This window comes from Homalodisca vitripennis, chromosome 6 (genome assembly GCF_021130785.1).
Source record: "Homalodisca vitripennis isolate AUS2020 chromosome 6, UT_GWSS_2.1, whole genome shotgun sequence".
NCBI classification, from domain to species: domain Eukaryota; kingdom Metazoa; phylum Arthropoda; class Insecta; order Hemiptera; family Cicadellidae; genus Homalodisca; species Homalodisca vitripennis.
The window spans coordinates 156,779,561-156,802,624 of record NC_060212.1 but is presented as its reverse complement, the minus strand read 5'-3'; the positions used below and the strand labels follow the sequence as shown (position 1 = coordinate 156,802,624).

Sequence of the window (23,064 nt, the reverse complement as noted above, 5' to 3'; positions counted from 1 at the left end):
CTAAAGCGGTAACATATGGGATGAGAACTTAACAATGATTTAACATTTCTGTAGATTAGGCACAAAAGGCAATGGAATCACAATATAGATATTTGAATTTGAAAAATTCTATCCAGCAATATTTAATTCTAAGTAGTATTGTAATGTAATAATTTACACTCATACTTACGTTCTAATTTTGGAACAAGTATCACTCTGTTAGATGTAATGGTTACTAAATAATTCAAATGATTCAACATATTTCACTAGAATTATCATGGATATTTTCTGCAGCAATCTCACTCTTGACAAACAAATGGCCTCAATAGTTCTTATCAGGAAACAACATCATTTATCAAAAGTTTACTTTCTGTTCTAGTAGCCACATAATTGCTGGTTGTAACAGGAAACATGAGCCAACTGTGCCAGCTAAACACACACCAGTATTGAAAATAATTAATCAGATGGAAATTAATGTACCCCGTGTTAGTAGTGATTTTTTTTTTAATTTCTAATTTTTAGTAAGATTTATAATTGAATTAAATAATATAATAATTATTACATACAAAATATATACCTGTGAATAAAATCTTGATGTAAAATGGAATACTACTGTAGATTAATGCTGGGCAATGGTAAGATTGTTATAAATATGGTACTATAATTCAATCACAAATACATCGGATTGACTGTTAAATGTTAATTTGTCAATGGGTATATATTTAGTTAGATTACAACTTCTGTTATTATATAATGGCTGTTTTTCATATCAAAAGTTTCCTAGATTAGCTCATTCAAATATAATGTACTATTGTAATAATTGTATATAATTCCTAGCCCAGAGAAAACTTACCCTTCACCATTGCTAAAGGAGTTGTCTCTAACAAGAGGTCACAGGTTCAATTCCCAAGAAGGTCAACAAAAATTTGCAATTAGATTTGTCTATTTTCTCTTAAATGTGTTTAATACGACCAATTAAAAATGTCACAAGCAAAGAAAGAATCCCCTATAAAAAGCCTCCAATAATAGGAGCTCCCCTCCTTGCTTGCATTCTTGTTGGCTAGTGACATACTAGCCTTTAACAAAACAAAGTTAAAGAGAAATCCCTCAAAAAACTCGCTCCTGCATGTTGGTTTCAATTCTTTACTTACCTCATAATCTGTATTCATAGTTTTTTACTGAATCAAGGTCGAACATATTTGTGATTACGTAACTTTTCATTTGAATATTAGAAAGGTGTATCAGCAATCATATGTGTGCACAACCTTATCCAAGTAAAACATTTGTCTCAATTACATCTCTGATAAGGCCATTACAGTGTATGTATTTCATATTATTCCCACATTTGTTTAGAAGGCCAATAATAAAAAATTGAAAAGAGTTTAATAAAATGGAAACATTATTTGTTGTATTTAAAAAAATTTGTAATATAAACAAGGAAAGACAGTTTTGGCTCAGTATTAAAACAGAAAGTGCTGTGCATATTTATGTTGATAAGTTTATAAAAAAAAACTTCTGGAATGCAGCCTAAGCAACTCTCTTGTTATAGCTGTTAAACAGTTATTGTCTCTATGTAGATAATAGTGACCTTGGAATGACACATAAAGATAGCAGATAATGAGTCATGTACAGCCCTATTGGGATGATAATTTTTCATCTTTGCTTCCAACTAATTTTTATACCTACTTCTACAATATAATATATTCAATCCACCCACAATGTACTACCACATTAAAACATAAAATGATAAACTAGAATACATTCTGTACATACAGAATATGTTAATAACCTGGTTTCATTTAAATTTTTCTGGCATGTTAGGGAAATAATTCATATAAAATTAATGTTTAAACTTGCCTAAAATTTATTACTTGTTCATACAAAGATAATATTAATTGAAGAATCACCACTAACGTATAGGTTCTCTACTAAGATCTAGGTTCTATACTAATAGTAACAAACTCATCTTGTGAATGATTTTTATTTTATATCCTTCACTACTACTAGTTTAAAGTAGATTTGTAACGATTTAAACTTAAAAAGTGGTGCTTCTGACTTAAAAGATGCACATGATGCAAGCTTTTTAAAAATAGTTCTTATAAAATACTTATTCTGCATACTGTTGCATATAATGTTTATTCTTAACAGGTGTGACTTTATAAACCATTACTAAATTTAAAACATGTTTATTTTGAGTATACGAGAATCGTATTAAAAATGGAAAATATTATGATATTTATGAAAACTATAACACTGAACTCTTCAAATGAGTAGTAGAATGTGTTTTGCTGATTGCAATATAGCAATAATACATTTTTTGTAGAGTAAAAATAAATTTTGAAATAATAAAAATTGTATTTTCTATAAATTTATGTCTACAAATATGCAGCAGTGAGAAAAAAATGCAAAGTTATATTTAAATATTTATATTTTTTTTATATCAAGAACAATTTAATCAAGTTATATTTTTATTATGACAATACAGTACTATTAGAATACTATTACTTTCTCCTCTAAACTTATGTAGTATTAACAAATAAAACAACAATGCAACTAAAAAAATAAATATGTACAATGGTAAAACAAAATGTACGCCTACATAGAATGAGAGGATAATAGCAAACGTTAAATTAGGCATCACTTTAGTTCTACAATACTGCCAATCAATAGAATAAATTTTCAGTGTTGATAAATGGATGTGCTTGTATCATGCCTTTCACTTCAAATCTGTATTTTTTTAATTTCTCTATGATAACAAACAATTGCACACGTGCTATCATATGTACCTATATCATTTTGCAATGAGTAATTAATTTGTAGGGATTTAGAGAAACATTTTAGTACATACACAAACACACTGTAACAATTTTACCTTGAGCAAAGTTACCCTATGACTTTTATTCCAGATTGAGCCAAAGACGAATTAAAAACACCTATCGTAAATGATTATTGAAATATTGGATAAACTTCTTAAGGATTTCCCCCTTATACCTGAATTAGATGTTTTTAACTGTAGTAGACTTCTCAGTCCTAGGTATGCATGTGTATTTTCTCATCGTGACAACAAAGTAGCTCAACTATGGCACTGGAATTATCTTAGACCAAAAGAAGATTGCAGGGACGTAACTAAACCCTTTTTGACAGAGTAGATTTCTGAGACCTACATATGTATATATTTTCTTGGTTGGGACCTAAAAATACATTAGACCGGAAGTTAATTTAAGCGGCCTGAAATAGACGCTTTTTGGCCAAGGTAGACTTACCAGTCCTACATGTCTATAATCTATTTCTTAAGACAACGTGGCAAATTCTACTACGACACTACACTGGAAATATTGTGGACTAGAAGTCAACACTTTTTGACAGGAATAGGTTTCTTAGATCTACACACAATCAGGCATATATATATATATATATATATAATCTAGGAAAAGCGCAAAACTTGATATAATAGTTAGTCCATCAATCTCTCATCGTCTATCCATGAAAATTGAAATAATATGTAACTGATCGTATGCCTACTTACAAAATATCATAGGGGACCATCATATCACATCATAAGTGCTTTGATTAAGTAGGCTATAGATTTTTATTTTTTAAATTGTGTGCAAAGCTATGGGTAACAGCTAGTATAATTTAAAATAAAAACTTTATTATAAAGATATATTTAACACGTTCGCTGCTAAAAATTAAGTAATGTATGTTGCTAGAGGCTAATTTTTTTTTATTAGTATTCACTTACCAATTTAGTTGTTGTGACACGGGTTGGTACAGAAAGGTCATCAAACACCAAAAGAGCCGAATTTCGCCATTTTGAAAACGTGCAGTAGATCTACCGCACACGCTCCTGGGGCCAGTCTCTCTTCGAAGCGCGCACCGTTTTCCTTATTGTTTTTGAAAAACAGACCACTAACGATTGTTTATAATAATACTGGGAACAAATCACTTAGTATAACTAAAAATATATTGATAAAAAACACTAAAAACTACTATTTACAACCCAACCATCCTCCCCAAGGTACGCTTCATTAGTCATGGAATTGGTCAAAACAATGTGGGACACACAACCCAGGCTGTCCATCACATTCTAAACACTGCCACATCACGTATTTCTTTCTGCCATTTGCATAGCAAACTCTGCACCTCTTTTGTTTACTTCTCTTTCCACAAGCCACTTTTTCTGTAATCCGTGAGGGTACATGGGGGACGCGGCGGCGCTTCAGAGGTCGAGGAGGCTCGGGAACGTCCGGGAGTAGCTTGTCAATAACCTCCAGACGGAAGTCGTACAATGGCATTTTGTTTTTTCCACTTGATGTGCGAACTTCGTTATAGAGATAGTGTGCATTCACTAACATCATCTGAATTACGTGGACAAAAATCTTTTTATACCACCGCAGTGTTTTCCTTTCGCAAGGATAATATGACATCATTTGGTCACTGCGGTCCACGCCTTTCATAACATGGTTGTATTGAACAATTGGTAGTGGTTTTAGTCTCTCCAAACCACCTCGATTAATTGAATTCACCATGTCATTTTCAAATTCAGTGGATATGTAAGAGACAACGCGTTTGTCTTTCCATTTGGCGACAACAACACTTTCGGCGTAGCGGGCGATGGTTTCACCCTTTTTCAGGGTTGCCGATTTGACTTCAGGAGATACGTATTTTCTGTCCAGCCGAAGAGTTCCAGTGCAATATGTATTCCTACGGAGCAGGCTTGAGGCAAGAGTAAAACTATTATAATAATTATCCATAAATAAACTGTGGCCACAATTGAGTTTCCCTTGCATCAGCTTCAATACAACATTGGCTGCATGCCCCTTACCACCGTAATCATCTAAAACTCCGCAATACATAAAAAAACGAAGTATTAGGCCATGGGGGTCACACAAACTGTACAGTTTGATGCCGTACTTATGGCGTTTCCCTTTTATATATTGCCTAAAGTACAACCGTCCCCTCCATAAAACCATTCCCTCGTCAATGCACAACTTTTTTTGAGGATAATAAATTGAGTCCATTTTATTGTTGAAGTAGTCAATTAGAAACTGTACTTTAGAAGCTCTGTTGTTTGGGTTAGGGTACCTTTCAAAATTAATGCATCGCAAAATAAGCATGAATTTGTCCCTGGCCATGAATTTGGGGAAGCACGTTGAAAACAGCTTACAAGTTTTCCAATAGTCTTGTATTCGGGGTAATTGTAATATTCCCATGTGCAGCAATAGGCCAATAAAACATTTGAGATCCTCCACGGTAATGTCTTTCCATTTATGGATTCGTGAGCCTGGGGTTGTAGTAGGTCCACAGAATAACTCCAACGCGTATCTATTCGTAGTAGCCACAATGCCCTCCAAAAAAATCACATCCACCAGCAACAAGAAAAAATTGATTGGGGTAATCTCATTAGGCAAAGGGACTAAAAACTTTTCCTCTTTTGTAAACGGTACATCTTTCATACCTATAGTTTGAGGACTCCATTGTGGTGGTCTTACGTCATAGTCTGGGTCTTCGACCTCTGACTCATCAGTCTCGTATTGTTCATCGTCGAGGTCCGGAGCATAACCAGGGACACCAGGGTCGTCTTCATAATCAGAATCACTATTAGCCACAAACTGACGTCTATTCTGGATTCCACTAGTTCCAGGAGGCAAATCCATGTCTATTGTATTATAAGAATAACACTAAACACACAACAAAAACGGTAAAATTTGAAGTAGTCTAAAAACTAACCACAAAACGCTAACTGAGAACGGCGACCACAAAAACGCGGGAAAAGTATATCCCCACGAGCGGCAAAACGGACAACCATACACGACGAGTGCTGAGAGCACACTGACTGACTGACTGGGTTTCTAAACAATGGCGCTGTGCAGTAGATCTACGTCATGCGCGCCTGGCGCGAGGCAGCCGTGCAGTAGATCTACCGCAACCGCATTGAACGTGTTAAGGTGCTGTAATTAAAGATATCCATAATGCTTACTTTACTTGCCTTTTAAAATAAACCCATATTTACTTTAGTGTACCAATTGACAGTCCAATAGAAAATATGATTTTGGTATACAAATTAATAATAAGATATATATGTGCAAAATATATATTTTTTTTAAATTGAATAATCCTTTCATTGGCAACCTCAAGATTTTCGTATTTTGGCTATTTACGAACTGCCTCTGTGCCTGATTTTCTGGACATTTAAATAAATAATTATAAAATATATTAAAACCTGCATTAGAAGTTATTAAAAGTAAGCAAAAAGTTCAGAATTAAACACTTTATACTTTTATGTATATATTTTATAATATTTGTGTAAATACAGAAAGGGAATTCAGACTAAATGCTCACTCTCTTCACTCCTGCTAAATTTTTTAAATTTTGACTTGTACAAATATTGTTACTAAAGCTACACTAAAGCACTCTCAGTTAATAAATTGCATACTTTTTTAAGTGTTTTGTAAGCTTCATAAATATATTTTTAGTTTGAAAATGGCCAAGACTAAATTATTTTTAAAATACATGATTTGCAAAACTGTTCATGATTAATGTTTAAGTAAACTTGTTTGTTTTTGTGTTCTTTTTGATTAAAAGTCCATTCTTAGTTTCTAAATACCAAAGACTGAATTATCTTTTAAAACTTATTTGTTAAATTTTACTGAGTTCTATATATGGATCTAAACATTAAATTAAATAATAACATGGCTGACTGTCTACAGTATTAGTAAAGTGATTCCAGGAAAAAGGAAATTTAAGATGGTAATTTGTCAAAAAAAAAAACATTGTTGCACTTACCTTTTTAGAGCAATGGTAAGTCTATTCACAAATACAACTTTTTATATTTATACATTTATATTTTTTACAGAAAACTAAAATGACCACAAAAGCAGTAATTTAACATCAAGAATTTTTAAAAGATGTACAATTACATTTCTAAGCTGTAAGAATTATTTGATCACATCATAAATGACAAATAAGTCCACATCATTCATTTGCTCGGCCACCTGTGAATGTGGCACTGACTAGACACTGCATCAACATTACCAGCACTGATCAACAGTAGTGGTGTGATATTTGGATCATCTGACTGATCCGGCCCAGTCAGTCTCGTTCACTGCCGCAACCCACTCAACTGATCCATTTAGTGTACAGTTACTGAGCCTTTCCGCTAGAGCATGTTACTGGTCAATATCAGTCATCATGTGACCGACCGAACAAAATGAACGACTGGTCAGAGAACGGAATGAAAGAAAGAACAAAATGACCAGCTGAATGAAATGACTGACAGCTGCTGTAGACTACTGCTTATCCTCTTGGCTCTCAGTTACCATTTAATCAAGCACATTTATCTAAGTTAACAAATACAATTAGGCTTAACCAAATGCTTACCATTTCCAACAATACAACAATGGGAATCAGACAACCCAGCTGAAAAACTGCAGTCTGCATACAACAATAGCATTAAATTAAATACCATTACTTTCTGTTTTACATCAAACCAGTCTATGCCATATTGTTCTGGGCCATCTAAATCATTCATCTGTTTGACAACCAGTCAGACAAAGTTATAAAATCTATAAATTTTTTTGTTATTTTACAAAACTAACAATTGGGAACAGTCAAACCAGGCTCAAAAACTGATCCACTATTTTCATATAAATTTACAGTATGAACCATTTACATTAGCCTTACAAATTTTCTTCTGCCATAGAAAAATCAGACTCTTTACTATTAACATATGCATAACCTACTAAATATCTATGAGGCATCCCTGTGTGTAGGAGAACATTAATATTCTTAATCTTTATGTTGTGTCTCTGGGATTAGATACATATCAACACTCTTTTAAAACCAGTAATTGAAAATTATTTATCGCTATAATTTAATTTAATACTAATGTAGCACAGTAAAAGAGTTGATGATGTAACACTGACTACTGGTTAATTCATATTGGATCAACCAGTATTTCTCTCTGCTTGTTTAGACACCTAACCCACCTTTTTCTGTTGGACTGGTTGTAGTAATTGGTATAAAATGACATATTTAGATATGTTCTATGGCTTATCAATGCAAGTTTTGGACTAAATTGTTTTAGTATGTTAATTTTATTTCTTATGCTCATTACATTGCATCAAAAAAATTGAAATATCTGTTTAGAACCTTCTGAATCTTTAGGTACTAGTATCATTGTATGATCTGGAAGTATACATATGTTTAATTATATGATGAACATAACATCTAACGCAAACAAGCATGTTTGAATTTGTAAATGTACAATTATATGTTCCCATTACACTTCTGGGATTTAAACTACTAAAGTATAGTAGCAAGTTTTAATTATACAAGTAAAATAAACACAATAATGGTCAACCCTTTAAACAATAAATTGTCAAGTAAAATGTTATATAAAGTTGTTAAAACATATCCAAGTGTATTAAAACAATGCAATAACACTATGATTTTCCATTTTCGTTTACTTTGTAGAACAAAATTGGTTTGAATTAGGTATACAGAATCCAAATTTATCAAAAGTAAATAAACATTTTAAGTTGTCAAAAGCCATCTGTTTAAATGCCATTTGTATGTAGAGAAATACAATTTGGTTTATAAAGTAAAGAGTAAAAAATATACACTGAATGTCCATGTTGACAATCGGTTCCAACATTTTACAATGATGTGCTATCACATTGTGGTATCCTCCTTAGCTTACTGGAAATGTAAGGTCCTAGTTTCCACAGTCTACCATATGGCGCCAATTTCAAATTTATCAATTTTATATTTATTCTACTCACTTTGGTTTATAGACATTTCACTGCAGTCAATAGATTTCTATTGTACTTCCATTCGTTTCAATATAAATAGTGCAAGAAGGAGGGCTATGACAAACAATATATATAATACTAGATATTACCTACGGCTTCACACACAATTTTCAAAATCGAAATCCTTATACTAATAAGTAAAAGCAATTATAATGTAATATGATGGAGTCCTATGACATTTTTCAAACTTAAGTAGGCATACATCAGGTATCATGATTATTTCATTGTTCATGGTATCTAAGTTTAACCTGACACATCATGTTTTGCATATGTAGGAGCATTTCTGGTTTGAATTAGTTAGATTTCCAAAGCCACAGCTGAGTATGTCTTGTTGCCCAAAGCGTTTAATGCTTAGTGCCATAGTACATATGTAGGTCTGAGAAGCCTACTTCGTTTATACGGTGTCTACTAAAAAAAAGCTTTATACGTATGTGGCTCTCGGAAATCTACTAAATGAATAAGTGACTTAATTCGGCTCTTTTGGTTTACTATTGGTCAAGTGTAATGTACTATTAGTCTAAGATATTTCCAGTGCCATAATTGAGTTTGCCTTGTTTACCAAGGAAGAAAATATACATACATAAGCAGGACTGTGAAGCCTATTACATTCTAGGAAATCCTGCTTACTTATTATCTACTTCTGTTATAGGGGGAAAATTCTTAAGTTCGTTCAACTTTCCAAAATAATCGTTTATAAGGTTTTGCGCTGTTAAGTACTGATGCTTTTTGGACTGTAGTCTAGAAAAGAATGGATCATTGAGGCATGCTAGTTAGAATTCATTTCTCTGTTTTGCCTTAAGACACTTTTAAAATGCCATATCACAATGTCAAGAAAGCCCTCAGTTTAAAGTACAGTATATAAACAAATTGACAGCTTTTGTCCTTAAGTTTGGTTTTTTGACCAAAGCACCAGACTATGGGATTCTACTTGTGTTTGTACTCTGCTATGGTAATTGAAATAAAAAGAGTTGTCTCGTCTCTCAAAAACAAAATGCCAGCTGGAATAGATGAGGTGTAATCTAAGCTCCTAAAATCCTGTTATAGAGCTTGCCTACCCACTGACTCTTCTCATCAACATGTTTTTTAAGGAAGGAAAATTTCCATCTAAACTAATTTACCAAAGTTGTACCTTTACTCAAAAAAGGTAATGCGGCTGATGTGGGAAACTATCACCCAATATCACTGATGTCAACTTTCTCTAAGGTGATTGAGGTGGCACTGTCTCGACTCTTAAACCACCTTTCTGAACACAACCTTCTCAAAAAATATCAGCATTGGTTTATTAAAGGCCGATCCATAACCACTGCTATTTTAAGTCTAGTGGATTTCATAATTGATCAACTGGAAGTTGGCAACAATACTACTTCTATTCTACTGGATTTCAGCAAGGAATTTGACTGTCTCGACCATGCTCAACTTTTAGTAAAACTAGAGGCAATTGGTATCATAGGAATTACAGCCAGATGGTTTGAGAGTTATCTGTCAGACAGGCAAAAGGTGGTTGAATTGGCACACACAGAAAAAGGATTAACCTGATATATGAGGTCCAAAACTCTTCCAATTTTAAGAAGTGTGCCACAGGGATCTGTGCTGAGCCCTGTTATTTTTTTGCCTTATTTACAAATGACTTTCCCACTTATTTGGACGAATATACAACGACCATCATGTATGCAGAAGATACAACTATAATTCTCAGTGACAGCACAACTAATATCCTGGAAGATTCAAGTCGTATTGCAACAGAGATGGCTGTTCAGTACTGCCACAGCAACAATATCATGGTAAACGAGGCCAAATCCAAACAGCTTGTCATGGAACGCAAAAAAGAAGAGGTGAGATTGCTACCATACCTTGAAACTGTGGATGAAGCTAAGTACCTGGGTGTTACAATTGACAAAGACCTCAAATGGACCACACATGTTGACAACCTCTGTATAAAGCTTGCCACAGGACTCTATGTTGTCAAAAGAATTAAGGCGATAACTGATAAGAATACAGCAACAACTGCTTACTACACTGTTTTTGACTCTCATCTTAGCTATTGTCTTTTAGTATGGAGTAGTTCAAGCATGGTAAATATACAGAGACTACTTGTTCTTCAGAAAAAGTGTATCCAAGTTCTGGCAGGCTTACAGCCCAGAGATACTATTGAAGAGCCTTTATTGAGCCCAATATCATCACTGTAGTGTCTCTCTATATACTACAAGTGATAATGTATGTATATTGTAACAACTTGACATAGGGCACAGACCTGCATACATATAACACACGCCGGGATGCAAACTTCAATTTACCAGCACACAGAATGGCACTGTACTCGGAAAAGCCATCTTACATGGGAGCTAAGCTATTCATCATCATGCCTGAAGAAATCAAACTACGGGAAGAGAGCATCGCTTTCAAGAGGGAGCTGAAGAAGTGGTTGGTGAAGCACCCATTTTACACCACTGATGAATTAAAAAACTGGAGAACTCAATGGGATTTGGAGGCTTGATCATTTTGGTGAATTTGACCTATACTTTTTTTGACTCAATTTCGTAACATTTAGATGCCATTGCAATTCTCAAAGAATGTACAAATAAAGATATATTGTCTATTGTGACAGTTTTCAAATAATATTTACAAAGTAATAGACGTTTTAAATTCATCACTGGTGCATACTACATTACATTGCATACAAATATAAATAATTATAGCATCGTGAATAAACCATGTTAATAACATTTCAATCATAGAAACTGTAAAGAACATAATGATTAATCATATCAATTTATTTATTTCAGCTAATACGTAGACATTATGATTGAAACACCTTTAGCCAATCAAAAAAGAGGTACCATGACTAGTCTCCTTTTGGTATGTACCCAACTGGTGCCCATAGCTGAAGAAGAAGAAATGATCAGTTAACAGGGCCTGAGTTAAGTGAAACAAAAAGATGTTTAAAATATAATCTGTCTGTATTCTCTTATCAAGAAAAATCACTTTAATTTATCAGAACAGTGTAACTGCTAATTAATAAAATATTATTAATTAATAACTACTGCAGTGTAGGCTACTGTAATTACCAAATACAGTTTGTTTGCACAGACTTTTAAAGTCTTTAAATCCAAAGAAATGTTTTAAAGGATTAATGGGTTGTGCAACATGATTTAAGTTAGTAATGAGTTTAATTCAAACTTTTTCAAGTGACAAAAAAGGGGTTTTGTGAATTTATTAGATTGAAGTTCCATTTCATCTCAACAAAACAATTGAATAGAACGTATTGGACTAAAATTATTTGCATGTACTGTTGAAATTAAGGCAAAATAGCATAAAGCTTATTGTACTATAAAAATAGACAGTTAATTATAATTATTTCTATTTTTATCAGTTGAATATAACTATTTTGAACATTTCTTTGTTGACAACTATAGATTAATTAAGTACTGTTATATACTTGTATGTAATCACATTTTAAACAATAGAGAAAAAAACCTTGCATTTTCTAAGCCTAAGGAATTTTTAATATACTGCTTGATTTTGAGTAAATACAGTTTATTGCCTCTCAGTGGTTTTTTTTAGTTAATTTTCTAACAGTTTTATTTAAATAAATTCACAGGTACGATAAGTGGATCCGGTTGTTTACATCAATATTATCAAACTATATTTAATTATTATACCCATCAATATAACCAATCAATAGTAATTAATTTTAAACAATAACTAAATCATCTACACCAACTGTACATGCATTTTCATTTTCTAAACACAATTTGTTCTATAAGTAACTTCTTTTAAATAAAAAGGATAGTTAACTTTAGTTACCGTTTATGGATATGTGTTTCCCAGCCTTAATGGTTATCATTTCTTTATTATTTATGGCATTACCTAATTGTTTAAACTATTTTACTAATTTGAAACGTGACTTTAATTTAGTATTTCAGAGACATTGATATCAATTGGTAGTTCTGTTACTCGATATATATAAGTATCAATAACTATAATAAGCAATATAAAGACCGGGTCCGCTTATCGTACTTTGCCCGAATTCACTATCAAATAATATGTTTACAACTTTAAAAATATGTTTAAGTTGGTACTTTAGACTAGAACTGGCCTGGAATCCAGTTGACTTGATCAACAACAGCTGATATCCTCAGTAAACTATCTGCATGTTGAAGACACCAAGTCAGGATGGTTGTGCAATCTACGGCCATTTGATAGTGAATTCATTTAAATAAAACTAAGTCATGTTTAGAAAACTGACAAATATAGCACTAAAAGGCAGTGAATTATGTGTGTTTTTTTTAGTTTCAATATACTTATTTTGTTGTTATGATTTCTTTACTATATAAATTAAATTTTCTCTATTACCAAACCTAATTGGTTGTTCGATGGTTATGGTTCCTTTATTATTTATGATGTGTCATTCATTGAACAGGCAATTGTAATTAATACTCCAAACTTCAAACCTATGACTTTTATTTTGTATTTGATAGTTATATTATTCAACAGATAAAGTATCAATAATAATAATACCTGGTCTACTTATTCTACTCTGCCCCAAATTATGACTTCTTTTGAAGATATATAAATAATTAAATCATGAAATAAGTTGCTTTATTAGGGTAGAAAGTGATAAGTGAACCTGGTGTTTTATATCAATACTAACAAATTATATTGAATTATTAATAACTATATATATATATATATATATATATATATATATATATATATATATATATATATATATATATATATATATATATATATAGATAGATAGATCAGTATTACTAACTTAACTAACCTTGTCTATATGTTTTTATTTAATTGTTATTTATAATGTCAAAAATGTGGGCAAATCTTAAGAACAGCGACTACCGCTCCGATCGCCGTAATTTTTTGCATTCTAACACAGGTTAACGTAATTTCACCGAAAACAATAGTCCCGATTATCGCCGAAGCCGTTTACTCCCTCCCCCACCAAAAAAATTTTTGGAAAAAATAAAATTAATAAAACCTGACTGACAGTGCATTTATTCGTTTTTTTGGTGTTATTAGTTCGCAGGGCACGTAATTTCACCGAAAAAAGTAGTCCCGATTATCGCCGTAGCCGTTTACTCCCCCCCCCCAAAAAAAAATTTTGGAAAACAAAATTTGAAAAACCTGACTGACAATGCATTTATTTGTTTTTTTGGTGTTATTAGTTCGTAGGGCAGTAGTCCATGTACTAATTCTAGTATAAACTCGTCTTATCTTATCAGTAATAAACGCGCGCCGCTTATCTTTTGCCTGTAATGAAACCTGCGTTAGTTCTGTCTGAGTTTTGTGTGTGTAAGCAGTCATGGCGTGATCTGGGCTTGGACTTTGCAAGCTCGAGTTAATTTTTTTTTCTAAAAGAGCAAGCAGCGCAAAGCGCTGCGCAGCGGGCAAGCATCGCGTGATCTGAGTTTTGAATAGGGAAGCTAGGGTCTTTTTAGCGTGTGACAAGAACCATCGCACGCCATTTCAATAACTTCACTAATTATTCCTTGTCCATGTGGGTTTGTTTGTTTACGTCTGGCGGTCTATCGAAGCCGTCCTACAGGTCATGTGATCCGCCCGGCCAATCGGAAACTTTCCTGTTTGTCACGTGACTACTGTCAACTCATCAAAACGACCATGGTCGGCCATTGTTTATAGTTTGATAGTCGAAAATCTTGTTATTTAAGTGTTTTGTATTGCCAACATTGTACTGCCGAAAAACTGGTTTTTATATATTAGCGATAATCAGGGACAATTTTTTTCGGTGAAATTACGTTAACCTGTGTTAGTATGCAAAAAAATTACGGCGATTAGAGCGGTAGTCGCTGATCTTAATATTTACCAAAATGTGTTTAATACAAATTATTTAGGCTATTTTAGTAAGAAGAATATATCAATGTTTTTTATCTGATACTCTATTTAATTATGGTAGCCCAAAACTAAACTTAACCCACTAATTAATTTACAAAATTAAATTAAAAACATTTTGTTTTATGGCCATCAAGGAATATTATGTAACTTCAACTTTAAAACTATTTTAATTATATTATACATTAGAGATAGTGTCTAATGTATCAGCATAATAAGTTAAATAGTAAGATTTAATAAAAGTTATTTCAAATACTTTAAAAGCAAAAAAAAAACTAGAAATAGTAGAAGCCCCTGACTATAAATCTTAATTGCACAATTTATCATAAAAACAAAACATTTGTAAAACTAATAATTTGCTCACCCTGCAACTGTGGATCAGTAAATGGTAAAACGTCCATCATAAAATTAAAAGTTTTAAATAATAAAATAAATTTCAAAAGTCAGTGATTATCGATCAAATGATAATTATAATCAAAAACTGCAACATTACTAACATAGAAAATTACAATAACAACATAACACTGACAAACAACCAACTCAACTAACGGGAGTCAACAGACGAAACGAAACCAAACACCTGTACTATGACAACCAATTCGTTAAATGCCATATGCTGCTATACAGATGTGCAATAAAACGTTTACATAACCAACAACAAAATTTAATATTTTCTTAATGTCACAGATTATACACAACTGTTGTATTCAATAAATAAGGGATTTTTTTGTGTGCATTCAAAAACTGAAATCCCGCCATTAATAAGAATAAGGCGAAGAGTTCAGGAAAATTACTGGTGTATTATCAAATAACAGAATCTCAATATCTAGATTTTGCATTTATTTTTTAACGACTTACTTCATAGCAACAGTTACATTTTTATAATAACAACCTCAAATTATAATAGAGAAAAATTTAGTTCAACAGCAACAACCGTAATTAATAAGAACAAGAAAATTGAAAAAAATAACATACATAGTTATGACTCTAGTGCCACTCAAAACCAATTGGAAATCCTAATCCAACCAATAATTCGGCTTGGATAAACGCTTGTCAAGCGTCCTGCATGAGTTAGCCCTGCTGTTAAAAAATCCAGGATCTAGACAAGGATCTTCATTGTGTACTCTCCTGTGGCAGTTATCCTTGGCGCATCGCAGTAGTGGTGTCTGTCTGGTCGGACATGGCCAGTCTCTTCTGGTCTGTCCGGAATCGTACCTTATACATTGTATAGACTGGAGGGCTTCCAATCCCACGTTGTGAAACGATTCGTGCCTAAGGGATGCATAGTGCAAGGGTTGTTAGACGCCTCTTAAGCGTAAACAGTCTTACCTAGTCATGCGAAGGTCTGACCAGGGGGATCGGTTATTTCCTCGGTACTCGTGGGACTTTTTACACATCATGAAATTAAAACATACCCAAAAAGCGACAATTCTAGATCTACAGTTACGGCAGGCAGTTGTATCTGGCAATTTGGCGTTGGGTGTATTTGTCTGTTCTTACGCTCAACTTCTATTGACGAAGATTTAGCAGACGTTAGAGTTAATGTAAATGTTAAGTCCATGGACACAGCTGAAGCTTGTCCGCCGAAGAGACGCCCGGCTACACCTCAAAAGCAGGCAGGTTGCCAAAATGTTTCTTCAATAGGGGAGGAAGTGGGGGAGACATTTATGGAAGTTTTCATGGGAAAAGAGTTGTTTTGGTACCCAAGAAGTTTCCTGAAAGGTGCTTCTCGGACGAGGCTTCTTTGGTGGATCATGCTGAGAGTAGTGGTGTGCTGCGATGCTAACTCACATATTGAAGCATGGGGCACGAACACAAACAGCAAAGGTAAGTCGCTTCTGAAGTATACAACGTACCGTAGTGTAGTGATTGCAAACTGTGGCAATGCTTCTTCCTATGTCTCGCACGTGGACGCGAAGAGACTTGATACACATAACTATGATGACGGAGTGTGAGGTTAATCGGATATATAGAATTCGTTTACTTTGCCCCTAGAATCAAAAAAGTATTTTTGAAGTCGTTGTAATAACCGTTATATTCAGTACTAAAATATAAAAATACATACACGCTTTTGTAATTAACTAACGTGAAAATACCTAGGTATGTGTGTGCCAGATTACTGAACTGGATGATTTGAATAGTACCACAAAAATAGAAGACTGAAAGCATGCGAATATAAAACACACAATTCATCAATTTCGCATTTTTATTTCCAATTTATTATAGCCCTGAATAGAATATGCAATTAATAATAACACATACCTTGTTATTTCGTTGTAGGCATTGTTATTTATTTATTGTTTTATGCTATGTTTGTAAATTTTAATCTATGGACGTCATCAAATGATTACCACCATGTACAGTAAGATTATAGCGTACGACCAATGTAATATGGCACCAAAACAGTGGCTGTTAAATATTTAGGTTTGGCTATTGTGAGGGGAATTATAGTAGGTTCGATCGGCAATACAACACACTCACATGGAGGAACACATATTTTATTTATTTCCAATTTCAATTACTTTCTGATCGTTTTAAATATTATAAAATATCATAAATAAATATACAATAATTGTTATCTGTAAAAGGTATTTTTATATTAAACTTAAATAAAATGTGATATTGTTTTCTAATTGCTAAAATTATAAGTTAATTTCGTTGAATCTAATGACAACTTTAATATTTAAATACTATATTCCAAACTAATTTATTTCAGATAGTTTCCATTCAAAACTAAGAACAAGGGAACTCTTTCTCTTAAAATCTCTAAACATCTACAAAATGATTACATAATTGAAATGAATGAATTACTATTTCAAATTAAGAACATTTACATCAATCACATAACATTTATAAACACATTTTCCAATAACAAACTATTAATTCGATCTAACAAACAACTCATGAGAAAATTAATATTTGGTATAGGTACAAATAGATACCTTGAAAATTGAACTAAAACATTAATATGATAGATACAACTCTATTATTACCCAACGACAGTTACCTATAATGAAGTATAATATTTCTTAACTTACATATTTTCAGACACAAGACACTCTAACGCCTAAAGCATCTTTCCTGCACACAAACACACGCACGCGCACACCCGAATTTTCGTTTATCTTCCTCGGCTTTGTGTGTCCTGCCTCGATCTCCCCTCGAGGGTCATGTATTTGGACGTTCCCCACCATGTCCCCTGGACCACGCATATTGCGAATCTCTTCTGGTGATTGTTGAATACCAATATTTTTTTGTATCAGCATGTTTGGTATGAAAATTTTTAAAACGATATGTTATAATTTCCTGTTGTTTAGCAGCGACGTGTGAACGCAAGGATAATCTCGGTTTACATCTAACGGATGTTTGTATTGGATTATATTACTATACTTCCTTTCCTACGATGGGAAAGTGGTTTCTCTTTAGTAATGAATTTTTATTTACTATTAATTTCATATCCCTTACGTTTGACGAAGATCCGTGTTAATATTAAATGTTGATTTGATTTAAAACACAGAAAGTGATTGTTCATTATTTATAAAAAGTACTTAATTGTTTACTTTTTATTTAAAATATAAACACATTATTCTTATTAATTGTGAATGTTGAATTTATAAGAGTTTTGACTCCAATTATAGCCTTTGTTGTTCATTTATTTATTCACGGAATAAAAAATTTACAACAGATAATAATGTACAAGATGGCTATCTACACACACACATATATATATATATATATATATATATATATATATATATATATATATATATATATATATATATATATATATATATATATATATAAACAAATCTTATCAAATTAAAGGGAAAAGGTGAATTGAAACAAGTAATAATTATAATTGTGCATGAAGTATGAGTCAAAATATTAATAAATGCAATAAAACCATAAAAATAAAACTATAAATATAACAATGATAATAAATCAAGCAATGATGCAAACCTAACAAATTAGTTAACATAAACAAATATTAACTTTAATATACGTGCTTGAGAGACTTTACACTTTCGAGAAAGTAATCATTGATTTAGTAATTTCATTTCCAGTCCTCTAGAGCCTTGGCATGCAACTATTATATAAATGTGACGTTGAGCTGCAGACACGAAAGAAGAAATCATTTGAGCGGGTGGGTGTTAGCACTCTTGAAATCGACTCATGAGGTCAGGGTGGTCAACAACACCAGTTATAATTTTCTTGAGGCAGACCACGTCCGCCTGTTGTTTCCTTAAAGCCAGTGACCCAAGACTATGAAAATTAGCCAGGGATCCACGGGGGCCGTATAATAGCCATACTAGAATCTGAGGGCAACATATTTTAGGAGACGCCTCTGAACCTTCTCGAGTTGATCGATGTGGCTTGACTGGAAAGGACACCAAACCACACTATTGCACGATACTTCTAACAAGAGAAATGTAGAGGATCTTCATAGATTCAAAATTTATACCACGATTGGCGGTACGGAGTATTAACCCCATTGCTCTTGACGTTTTATTATAAACTTGGTTTATTTGAAGGTCTGGTCTTAAGACCGGCGATATAAATACTCCAGATCCATAACACAGTTCTCCTTGAATACAATAATGCTACTATGAGTATAATAAAAACACTGGTTTTTATAACGACAAAAGGTTAATCACCTTTTAGTTAATACTCATGCAATTTGCATCAGAACTCGAAAATTCTTTATTGACAGACAGAATAACACTGAAAAATAGCGTCAACAATAATATGTAATAGTTACTTACACTAGGTGATTCAAATTAACCTAATTAAATTAAATATTAAAATAAAATCAGACTAATTAAGATAGCACTAACCTGTTTCTTAATGCTAAATTAAACTAAAGCTTATAAAAATACAAGTAATCTTTCATTTGAGATTGAACTAGTCTCATTAGAGCACTCAATAAAGTCCCTGATACTGTAATAAGCCCGCTGCACCAAATGCCACTTGACCTCCCTCATAAAAAAGGACTCTTTTTTAATTTCATAGAGTCTGGGAGAGTGCTGTAGAGTTTAATGCCGCTGACTAATAAGTGTCTTTCTAAAAGACTTGTTCTATGGGCAGGAATGGTAATTATATTGTAGTGACGTAGATTGTGGCGATGTGTTTTGAAAAGGTGGAGGTTTATGTGAACAAATGTCAAGGAGTTCAAAATATAAATCAATAGAAATGTTAAAACTTTGGCCTCCCTAAAAAGCGTAAAATATGAAGTTCTACGATGTTTCCCACAAAACGCTCTCAACGCTGTTTTCTGGAGTTTGAAAGCAAATTTTGTGCGTGCACTTTCACATCCCAAAACAACTACAGTATATGTCAGAAAGGAGTAGATCAGCAAATATTAAGCAAACTGATGGGTTTCTTATAACGAAAACCTCCGAGCTTAGTTTCTTACAGACGAGCTTAATGTGAAACTTTTGCGAGTTACCAGACGAAATATCTGTATCCCCCAAACGGAAAGAAATATGTTCCAAACCCTGAACTCCTAATGTGAAAAATAATCGTTTGAGTTATCTCGTTATTTACTACAAGCTGGTTATGTTGAACCCAGTGATATATTGTGTGCGTTTCTTCAGAAGCCAGAGTCATGAGGTCAAAGAGATTTGTGGCTTTCACTGTAAGATATGTATCGTCTGCAAAAAGACAAATTCTGACATTAGCACTAGTAATGCAGTTTGGGAGGTCATTAACAAACAAGAGGGACCGATTGGTCCTAGTACTGAACCCTGCGAGACTCTTCTTATTACCTCACTTGATTTTGATAAGATTGATCTTTGACAGCCATGGCTGTCCAAAAAGGGTAGCTAAACTGATTGAGTCGTCCCACTTAGGTAAGATGAAGTCCAAGAGTACGATACACCTCAAATACCAAGTAGATGGATTTTTTTAGCAAAATATTGTGATTAACCAAATCGAAGCCCTTAGTCAAATCGAAAAACAAAGCCATACCTGAATTGCCCAAATCTAGTGCCTGTGTTAAAAATGAAATAACGTCAGTGGTTGATTTTCCTTCTATGAAATCAAACTGGTTTTGAGAAAGAACACCATTCCTTGCCAGAAAATACAACAGTCTGCCCAGAAATGTTTCCTCAAATATTAAAAAAATTATTGTAACCAATGAAATCGGCCTGAAATTACTACAATCGTTCCTCGCCCCTTTTTTGTGTAGATAGTGGACTGAAGCGTGATTTAGTGAATTAGGAATTTCACCCACACAAAAAAATAAATTAATCGAACAAGCAAGTGGGGAAGAAATCAAATCATGGATCTGCCTGCAAAGCTTAGACGAGAATCATCACTTCCACAAGATGGCTTAGGTTTTAAAGAGAGTATTACACGCGATACTTCTTGCTCTGTTGTCAGGACAAAAACAACGACTTGGTTACAGATTGTAGTGTAGTAGATTGTGTTCACTCGCTTAGGCCAAGAGCAATATTGTCACCGGTGTCATGGTATTGACCAATAGTAGAAATCGTGAAACATATTGGCAACCCTAACGGGATCCCTAACTTCATTATCATCAGAATCAAGCAAAGTGGGGACAACAGTACTTTTTCTTCCGGGAGGTTTGTTGTTATTTATGAGACTTCAAATGATTTTTGACTTATTTGCTAATTTAACAATCCTACTCAGGAGTTGATACGAGAGTGTTCCTTACTTTTAATGTCAGCGTAAACAATTTCATTGCATAAGTACAACAATATCAAAAACGATATTGAGATAGCCTCTTTCAAATATAAAATCTTTTACCTTAAGGGAACCAGGTAGTGAAATATTTTAATTTTAAAATTTTTTTTATTATTACTTATTATTGTTGCCAATCTTTTTCTGAACAATTTGATACCAAATATATGCAAATCTAAGCACTAATTCATATTAATTTTAATTTTTTTGTGCGGGAACGCACTGAGCTGATACACATATCAGTAGGATTTCCCATTTGTTTCCCCTAAAGTTTCCCCTACACCCACTAACAATTTACCAATTGCTGTGATGGAGCACATATAACCAATATATAAAGACTTAGCAGACCCAAATTTATTAAAAAAATGTGTTCACGGAAAGACACAAAACCAAAACGAGTCCTTCAATAATATGATTTTGACAAGGATTTCCAAAAACAATTTTTTGGACTTTCCACTTTGACAATTGGAGTGCAAGATGCAATATTGTGTTACAATGATGGAGCTCTTGGGAAGATAAAAGTTCTTGATAAGTTATGTGGCCAAGCAGGAACTAATTGTGTTGTAGGACTCAAGCGACAAGATGAACTCCGCATATTTGAAGCTGAAAAAGCCATGAAAGATATAGAAAAAAAGAAAAAAAAAGTCAGAAAAACAGTGAAACGTAGAATACTTGAGAATGAGGAAGACCCAGATGACCCAGCCTATGGCTATGGTGCACACTAATTATGTTCAAGTAGGTAGGCCTATACACATTTGTTAGTTTTAGGGCAGAGTAAAATTAAATGTTGGTTTTCCGAAAGTTTTTTTTTTGTCATTTGGTACCATTATTTTGCAAACTATTGAACCAAATTTGACCAAACTTGCACACATTCTTTGTATTATCACAATAAACAATAATAAGATGTATTGTTACAGGAAAATAAAAAATAAAAAAATTATAACACTTTTATGCAAGAAAAAATGTTTAAAAAATGTTTTAAAATTCAAAAATCAATAAAAAAAAGTTGTAAAAAATATATGTTTGAAAATCCTTATTATTGTTAACAGAGCAACAAACAAAATAGTGTGAAAGTTTCATTGCAATATCTCTTTTAGTTTTTGAGAAAAGTGTACCTAAAAAAGGTAAATTTTACATGGGCGAGATTGCCACTACCTGGTCCCCTTAAGCCATTAACATTCTGGTAATAGATTTGATAGCCACCGCTTTTACGATTACTAAGTGTTTTTGAAGTATTGTTGAATATTAACCTGATATCTAATAGTCAAACTGCGTTCACTATTATCATATCTTTGCTTCAGTTTATCCCTGACATTGTTCAGAAACTACATTTCTCTTGGAGTTTTGTTGCGGGAGACAGTACCATTTGGTAGAGATTGTTCAAGTTAATCGCTCCTAAAGTTCGTCATGATTTCAGATACTAAATCAGCATGTTGTAGCACAATTTTTTGAGGTCTAGGCTTTTTATTTGATGGCTTGCCTAACCTATGGCCAATGACTAGAGATCATTCTCAAGCTTACAAAAACTGGAAACTACTTTTGATGCTAAGTCCATTTATCATAACTCAGAAGTTCATTCGCCAATCTACTGTTATTACGGAACTCCATAGGTAATATTACGTGTCTTAATACTGTAGTTAATTCCTTCCAGGACAGGCTCAATGACGTCATGATTACTTTTCCTCGTGTATTGTACGAA

At 33.1% G+C, this 23,064-nt stretch overlaps 1 protein-coding gene across 4 annotated transcripts in view; it reads right to left on the bottom strand.

Annotated features, from left to right (window-relative positions):
- The window catches only part of LOC124365053 (maestro heat-like repeat-containing protein family member 1), an 87,041-nt gene extending 71,779 nt beyond the window's left edge, over positions 1 to 15,262 (bottom strand). For 2 of the 4 annotated variants that reach the window (XM_046820965.1, XM_046820966.1), the window contains exons 1-2: positions 15,028 to 15,261; positions 170 to 408 (exon numbers count right to left, since the gene is read on the bottom strand). In XM_046820965.1, coding sequence (XP_046676921.1) covers positions 170 to 239 — 70 coding nt within the window. In that variant the 5' untranslated portion in view covers positions 240 to 408; positions 15,028 to 15,261. Of the gene's footprint in view, positions 1 to 169; positions 409 to 15,027 lie in introns of all 4 variants that reach the window. The other 2 variants (XM_046820963.1, XM_046820964.1) reach the window with 2 other exon arrangements.
- Positions 15,263 to 23,064: the final 7,802 nt, after the last annotated feature.